Source organism: Xenopus tropicalis, chromosome 6 (genome assembly GCF_000004195.4).
Source record: "Xenopus tropicalis strain Nigerian chromosome 6, UCB_Xtro_10.0, whole genome shotgun sequence".
NCBI classification, from domain to species: domain Eukaryota; kingdom Metazoa; phylum Chordata; class Amphibia; order Anura; family Pipidae; genus Xenopus; species Xenopus tropicalis.
In genome coordinates, this window is record NC_030682.2 from 20,636,122 (window position 1) to 20,645,251 (window position 9,130).

The following is a 9,130-nucleotide window of genomic DNA, read 5'->3' on the forward strand; positions in this document are numbered from 1 at the left end:
ACAATATCGCTAAAACCCCAGGACTGACATTTTTGACACCTATGGGCCACCCTACTTGAAATAAGCCGAGGAAAGGCTACTTTCCAACATTCCATATGCAATCAGGAGTGGCGGATTAAAAAATCTGACCTGTAATGTGTAGATGTTTTTGCCCTAATTAAATCATTGAGAAATATGCCTAAGATTTACAAATTAGAAAAAAAAAAATATATATATAAAATGTTGGTCATAATATATATCTGTTTTTATTTTTTTTTCTTCAATAACAGGAAACCATTTAAACATTAAATAAAGCATACAAAAATATATATATATAATTATACTTTTTTTTTTTTTTATACATTTCTTAACACTTGGTAACTGGAGGCTACAAAAACGTCCCATTACCATACACCCCTCAGTAAAATTAGCTCTCCTAAAAGCAACATGACGTGTTCATTTTTGGAGTAAAGGGTGTACCATAAAGAAAAGGGGGGGGTAGAAAAAGCCACCCATGTGATCTTTTGCTTTGGTGACGTCAAGTCTCAAACAAGCCTGGCTATACAAAAGTGGAAAACATTTCACAAACACATTTCTCTGTACCTTGGGAAATAGTTGTATTTTTTTGTTTACATTGTTAAGTGCATGGATGAATAATACAGATACATTTGTGCAAGTTCCATGTATTTAAGAGAAAAAAAATGAAAGCAATAGCCTTATTTTGAAAAGCGGGATAATGAAGAGAATTCTGTACAAAAATGCTTGTTAAATTTTTTTTTTTTTGTCCACATTAGCCAATTGTGGACATTTTTATAACACTCCCTTGGTGACAACAGAGCCTTAAATAAGCTTATACATCAACCCTTTTGGTGCCAGAAGGTCCAGCAACACATTGCCTTGCAATACGTTCCTGGCTCTCCTGGGAAAGAAACGGTTAAACCCCTGTATCAGGCCCTCTTACAGAAGGCCACTTGCATAAGGCACCATTATTAAGGTCAACAGTGCATCAACAGCTAGAAAACCAGAAATTAGTCCTGAAGGCATAAATAATAGAAAATTAGCTGCATGATAAAATCAGTTTAAGCTAGTGGTTCTTTCCACTTTTTTTTTTTTTTTGTCTTTTTCTTTTTACTAAAGGTTCCATATGTAGTTACGTAACACCAGACCAATTGTATTTTAGCTGCTCTCAACTGGAATCAAACCTGCAGGCCGATTAGAGAATGGAAAAGCGTACAGTTCCCCTGAACCATGCAATATCTTTCTATTATACTGAAAAGTTATAGTTGTGTTATAATTGTGAATACACAGCTTATACAATGGATTACAAACAATCTTTGTAGCATGTAAAAAAAACAAGCTACTTGACACATTGCACGTTTAATAGCTGCACCAGACAACGAAAGCTCCTCTCACACAGGAAAGGGATCATCTCCTTCTGGGGTCACTCCCCCTTTATTTTTTTCTTCCTCCGCTCAGTAGGTTCAAGACCCCTCAGGTAATGATTGATGGTTGTCCCATTAGAGTATGCCACAGCATACAAAAAAAAAAAACATTCAAACCAAGGTTTTTCTTTCTAAACCCTCACAACTGAAACTCAGCCATAAGAAATGAAACAAACAAACAAGTAAAATCCTCCACATACAGACATTGGCTCCTCATCAACATTCAGTCACCCAGTCATTGACATTCTCAGTGCACAAGCTCACGGCGTAGGCTTAGGACAAGCCAATCAGAAGATAAAGCACCACTTAGTGCGTGGGTCCAGTAGATGCCAGACGACGCACTGCATGGTAGCTATGCCGCATCTTACACGACTGATAAGCCCTACAAAGCCCCTCGAAGAAGTGAGGTCTCGAAGGCAACTGGTTAGGGTGCAAATTGGCATGCTTTGGCTGGAACACGCATCCCTCGCACAAGGCAGTTCAACCTTGAAGTTGCTTATTCATGACTCCCCCCTTCCATTCATTCAGATGTGCCTCTTCATGTGAAGGGCCAGGTGATCCGACCTAGAAAAACACCTGCAATAAAGAAAAAAAAATATTAAGTTTCCATGAACTATTTCACTGAACCCTCTAGCAATCACCAAAACCATCTGCCCATTGTATTTTTCACATGTACCTCCACAGGAAATGGTTACACCAATCCATAGGGACATAACAGGATGGAAATGCATAGAGGCTAGTAGGAAAACATAGTGAATAAAGGAAGGGGGGATTTCCTGCTGCTCTAGAGTCAATAAAAAGGAAGGAAGGCCGTAAAGTCAAAGTGCCAGCCTCATGAACTAAAAGCACAAGCTGATGCCTATGTAAACACCTCATGATGGTATATATTCAGAGGGATTATAAATAATTATTATACTAGGCCTTATTATATTGGAAACTAATGAAAAACTTTTTTTCCACTATACAATCCTGTCCTGGGAAAAGGGATACTGACGTTCGTATATGTATTACGGGGAATGTGTAGCATTTGGGACTTTGATAAAGTTTTCTAAGAGGGTTCAACGGAAATCAAGTGTCCCAGTGATGTTGCTGGTACAAGATACTGGATAATGTCAGTATCCATCTAATGAACACAACAAATTATAATTGATGCAAACTGCGATGGATCTAACTGTTGCTGTTCTACACATTTTGCCATTCACCAGCAATAAAGAAAATGTTCTTATTTATATCTATAATCATATATCTATCTCTCTATATATATCCTTGCTAAAATTATGCCATACTGTATATTCCTAAAAATACTAAACTTCCACACAATTACATTTTGGATCATTTAAGTTATATCACAAACATTACTAGAACAGACTTTGCTAGTTTATGTCAAAATATATAAGTAGAGTTCGGACAGGCATTGAGCACATACCTGTCACAGTGTGAGCACTTAAACGGTTTGGCACCGGTGTGTTTACGGAAGTGTCTGGTTAATTCGTCACTCCTTGCAAAACGCCACTCACACCCTTCCCATGAGCATCTGTAAGGCTTCTCTCCTGCAAGAAACAGCAACATGGCTTCATAAGCAAAGATCCTTGATGAGGTATTACACACTAACCACCCACAGCAGGCATCCCAAGCTAGAATTCCTTCTCCAGCTGATGTAAACTACAACTTTCAGCATTCCCAAGATCCAAAAGGGTTTTGTGCAACAGCAGAAGGGTCAATTGTATATGGACATCCATAATCTACAGTACAAAGTACATAATCATGAGTGGTCTATAACAGCATCAACACTGACTGCTTACTTTGCCACACATGACAAATACTTGGAAGCCTTTTGGCCCTTGCTTGGGGATGATATGGAATCCACAACAACTAATGTCTGATCAGCAATTGGTCAGATATCAATAGTGCATGATAGAAAATGTGGTTGAATAAGGAATGCAATGAAAGATGGATGTTGTCCTTGCAATGGGCCCCTATTCAATCCAACTGGATCACCACCTAGGCCTTAACATTAATGGCCATCTTTAGTGAGCAGTTATTGCATAAGCTTCTTTTCGATTACAGGGAACTCAATACATAGGCTGTGTTGTTAAACAGAGGGGAACAAACCCATTCAAAATAGAAAAAAAAAATAGTGCAAAGACAATACGGTGAGCTCATATGTTCCATTAATCTAATCAGAAAGTAAATAGTCTGAAAAAAACGCCCAAGTTCAGGTGAAAGATTACAAGGAGTAAAGCAAACACTCTTTCAGCAATCTGTTATTCATTGATAACCCTGTCAAGAGTAAAGCCCTATGCAAGTAGGAACTGAACTATCTGATCTCCATGAGCTACTAAGACAGCGATAAAATGGGGTTCTTCTACCAATGAATCTAGTTTTTAGACTAATCTTCAGAAAAGGATATTATAGTGTAATATTGGGACATTTATGAGCCACATCATTTAAAATTCAGCCTGGTACAGTTTCCCTTCTTGCCACCCCTGCAACCAGGTGTCTCCTGGAGGTGCCAGACACAGCTTTCTTGTTTTTTTACAGTAGAGTGAGTAGTGATTTGAAATGTTGACAGGCTGGAGATACATCTGCACACCAGCCAACCAATCAGAGACTTACACCGAACCCCAGTGCTGTATAAAAACTGGGGGGGGAGGGGGGAAATTCAGGCTGAAATTAAATGATATGGATATAATTCCTATATAACATATAGAGGAGATAGAACCAGATTTAAAGCTTTCCTAGGAACCAGAAGGCATGGCATAGAAGACAATTCCACAAAGAAATCCAAATGCATATGTCGATATTTGCAAAAAAAAAAAAAAAAAAAAAAAAAAAAAAAAATGGAGGGAGGAGATGTGGAAATAGTAATAAAAATGAAAAAATGGTTTTTCATTAGTTGACTGGTAGCAATGTTCTGGTGTAAAGAACCCTTCCAAGTTGAAGCTCCAACTCCACTACAGGAAAGAATGAGGAAGCGGCTTTCCCACAGGATGGTTTCCCATTACATCATCTATGAGCCTTGGGTTTCCATCCTGTGGTTGAGCAATGTCATGACAACATGGGATTCCCTTCTGTCAAGCCCCTTTCCCCTGTACAAAAGAATGCACTGACCTGTGTGAGTGCGCTGGTGTGCTTTCAAGTGAGAACTCTTGGTGTAAACTTTCTTGCAGCCATTGAAAAGACACTTATGGACACGTTTCCTGCCGTCAGGTGAGGTCTCCCCACCTGTCGGGCTTCCATGATCTAGAGTCTTTCCAATGGAACCACAGCGCACCTTCCCAGGTGAATGTAGTTCCCCCGTAATTGCATTCCACAAGTGACAAGATGGGTCTTTGCCCTGCTCTGGAGAAGACGGAGGAGTTGAAGTAACAGAAGAACTAAGTGTTCCATTGGTGGCTAGTACATCGCTTATAGGATCTGAGGTAAATTTTGAAGTAGGCGAAAGTTCTTCAGAACTATCTGAAGACTCACTGCTGACATCGGAGTTCAAGCTGTTAGTTTCTGAATTCTGGCAGTCACTAATGTCCTCTGGAGAAACACAACCGATGTTCTGCTCGGGTTCCTCCTTTTTCTCACATGCTAAGATAAATTTGGTCCAAAGTTCCTCTTCTCTATCAAATTTAAATTCAGCCGCAGACACATAGCACGGTTCACTTTGTAAGTACCGTTCCAACTCAAGACATGTCTGGAAGACAAAATAAATGTAAACATTGGCATTCTGGTAAAACTACGTTTTAATGAAGGTAGTCATAATGATTACATCATAACAGTCACTGTAACCACCTACAACTACACAACTTGAGGTTTGGTCCATCTATCATTGAATAGGTAGGACAATGTTAATAGCAAGACCACTAAAAACTAGCCACATCCAATACCAGCATGTATATCTAAGATAATGTAGCCAACGGTTTCCTTGGTCAGGCAAAACCCATCTAATAATACACAATATCTACCACAACTGAAGAAGCACACAATAAGGGTAGGTTTTAATGATCTAACATTTGTATGTGGGAACAGACTTGTCGCATAGAAGCTTCTGGAAATAATACAATGGGCAAGAATTTAAATCTGGTGGCCAACAGTGCAACTAGATGAGTCATCTGCATTCCTTTCACGTCATGCCAAGAGACTTCCTATTGAAAGCTTAACCAAAAGGCGCTCTTGTCTACATCTACATGTGGTGCAAAATACAGAAGGATGCAGCCTCCAGTATGCAGAGTTTCTTTTTTAGCTTAACCCTGAAACATAAAGAGGAAGCTTAAGCAAACCATAGCCCCCCCCCCCGCCGCCCAAATTGGTTCCTGATTTTACAATTAATTTTCATTTCTTAGTCTGGTTAATAATTTTTACACCCAAGCTCTTTTTCTGCCAAAGATATAGAGTCCCTGTTGCTTGAAGAGGCCAGCAATTAAAATACCAGGCATATTTGTGCTGCTGCCTTGCCTTAGGAGAGATTGGACTATAACATATTACTGCACTAAATGCTGCATTTCCTTGTGGTCTTCACTGAACACATAACTCAAACTGATGGCACAGTGGAAAAAAAAAAAAAAAAATCAATGGTTACTTTTTTTCCGCCTAGAATTAAACAACTGTTTTGCTGTTGAAGGAGAATCTGGAGGGGGGGGAAATGCATTTTATTGATCCTGAGGGAGGAGGGGGATAAAAAAAAAAAAAAAAAAAAAAAAAGCATTGATTGTGATGCTGTTAAACTTTAATATTGCAAAGAATTTAAATACCCCATTATGTTGATGAGCACAGAGACCCAGGGAAGAGCTCTGTATTAGTTTTAAAGGTCTCTGAAGGCTTCGGGAAAACATGACTTGGCTCCGAGCCAATCTCTAAAATGCCTGAAGGAAACTACTTAGATCAATTTCAATCACACTCTGAAGATCTCTGCCCTTTTGATGGAGGGGGGAATACAATTAACCAGGAATGTGAAGGTTGTAACACATTAGTGTTTGGCTCACCAAACCAAACCAACCCCCCCCCCCTTGCCTGCCCCCAAACAAACAGCCAGACATTTGATCTCTTAATTCGTTTTGTTAAAGCGTAAACATCTGTAAATGGGGGAACAAGGACAAACATAAGTCACTTCTTCTAAAATAAAAAAAGAAACAATGGGCAAATCCAATCGGCACCTTTTGACACGATGATCTCAGAATAAAGGGCTTTTATTGTTTGGGGGAAAGGAATACAATGGGGGCAGACTACAATGGATATTTTGAAAGAATAAGGGCAATTAGACGCTGTCACGTTTCATTCTCAGCAACATTCATATTCCCCCCCAATGAAATTTTCCATGTTTTCACCCAATCTTGGTTTTTGTTTTATAATAAAATAAGGTAACAATCTAAAATAGAGCAAAAAAGGGAAATAAAATGGCTGTTTGATGAGCAAGTAATGACAGGGATAAGTTGACAGACGCTGGAGGCTTGGATGACAAGACCCAGCTGTGGAGTTTGGACTGGCTGCAAGATTCATGTTGGTGCCAAAAATGGTTTGCAGGGTTAGTGAAACCCAAGCTAGGCTGGATGGGAAGGCGCTTCTAACTGTCACCGGGGGGGGGGCCTGGCTAGCAACAGTTAACGAGTCTCCTACACCGTGCAGCTCTTCCTTTTTCCTGAAATGGAACCATCACTTGTGCGTGACCATTTGAATGCCAATAGGGATGCGCAATGCGTTGGGCACCAGTCTGGTATGCATAAGGTTAAGCCGACGGGAATCCAGCTCTTGTTCTACGCAGTGGTTGCTGATTTCCCCCTGTAACTAAGGCACTGCTTTCTACATGCCCATCTGGCTGCCAACGAAGATGCCCAGGGCACTGGCCAGTCCGGTAGGTTTATGGTTAATGGTTTATGGTTAGAGCCGCAAACATTTTCAGTCTCGTTACATTGGCACATGTTGGTAAATCAGACGAGCGTACCATTCAAACTGTCAGCCTTGCACGGCTCTAAAGCAGCAGTAATAAAATATATATTTATATACATTATTATTTTTGCAGGGGCAGGCATTTAGGATAAATAGTCATATCCAAGTAGCAAAGGAAAATAAATAAATAAAAGAACTCCCAGTACCCCCGGTGAGCCTCTAGCTGTCAGTTGCAAGCTGAAGGCACAGCTGCAGGTTGGCAGTCACTAAGGCTGCACTTAGCCTTTATCTTGGTGCTTTTAGGGTTGAGATTTATAAAAAATGAGCTGAATAGATATATTTTTTTTTAATGGGGGGGGTAATAGAAATAAATGACACTTAGGCATGCAATAATAATAATAATGCAATGCACTGGCTCTAATACCCCCCTATGGAGGTGACAGTTGTGGGCAATGAATGAAACAGACACATAGGAAATAAATGTGTTGATTTACCTGTTGCCAATATTCCTCCAGGGAAGGTAAAGCAGAGAAATAGCCAGTGTCATGCACAATCTGCAGCTCCTGGAAAATGCTGCACATGGGGAGAACATCCATGGTCAACAGGAAGCGCAACTAAATCGCTACAGACAGGGAGAAATCGGGCAAACGCAAGCGACAGAGGTGAGAGATGCTCCAAACCAATAGGATCCCCCAAGGGTGGAAAAGCACAATCAATCCGTCCCGGAATGGGATGATAACTCCACAGTTTCATGCAAAGGTCATTGCATAGCAATTGAAATAATCATATAAACAGAAGCCCCACGCCGCCCAGCAGGCTGGATCCCCCCTCGGAGCAGAGGAGCTTGCTCAGTGCTGACAATATTTGCAAACACTGGAAATGTAAAACCTCTGCAAAACTTCCCTATTCAAACCTCCAAGCCTGCCTCCTCCCCCACGTGATCCTCATTACGCCGGCTCAGTCGGGGCGGCCAATCAGGCGCAGGTTGGGGTCGAAGCGCTTCTATGATGTCAGCTGCGTCCAATCGGCGAACGCGGGGCATCGGGGCATGCCTCTGGCGTGACGAAATCCGTCCGTGACAGCCGCGGTGATTGGTTCGATTCGAAAATTCAGCCCCCTCCCCTCGGGTAGCTGGTGGGACGGACCAGCTATTTTTAGATGGGTATATAAGGCAAGGACTACACGGCGGTTCGGTACAGTGCGGTCTGTGGCCGCTCGGAGCGCATGTGAGCAGTAGCACTGCTGCGCTTCTTGTAGCGCTCTCTGACTGAAATATTATTTGTACGGGCAATGATAAGCTCTTAATGTGCGTTGAAATTACAGTGTGGGCTCACTTATAGCGCTAGAGCCTATACTTGACATTAAAATAAGTTCAAAACTATCACAAGTAGTGTGTCGGTAGTTACTTTGACGCTGGCGAGAGCCATTTTATCTCGTTTATACGCATATTGGGTTCCCGAGCTGTAATTCTGTTTTGGTGTATGGGGTGCTGGTGACTGCAGCTGAAAAAGCAATAAAAAATTGTATATAAGTTCTACTCATGTGACAGGGTTTGATTTACGGGCATAGGTTATAAATTGCCTAAGTGCTGTTGCCAGTAGCAACCAGTAAGCTTCCAAAGGGCTACTACAAATAAAAATAAAACAAATATTCTGATTCCTTAGCCTTGGAGAACAGTATAGACCTGTGTGATTAGTATAGTTTGTTATGTGTGTTGACATATATAATATTTGGTTTGATTTGTATTTGTTTTATTTGCATGCCTGACTTCCTGGTCAAGAGAAGCATAATTTGCGATTATAGGCAAAATGTATGTATGTATGTATGTATGTATG

General features: G+C 40.8%; 1 protein-coding gene across 1 annotated transcript; it reads right to left on the reverse strand.

The window, feature by feature from the left end:
• Positions 1-1,080: 1,080 nt before the first annotated feature.
• klf6 (Kruppel-like factor 6) lies at positions 1,081-8,138 on the reverse strand. The gene is given in 4 exon segments (NM_001007505.1): positions 1,081-1,997; positions 2,848-2,971; positions 4,533-5,106; positions 7,790-8,138. Coding segments are annotated over 4 exon segments (852 nt in total). The 5' UTR covers positions 7,892-8,138; the 3' UTR covers positions 1,081-1,945.
• Between the last annotated feature and the right edge of the window lie 992 nt (positions 8,139-9,130).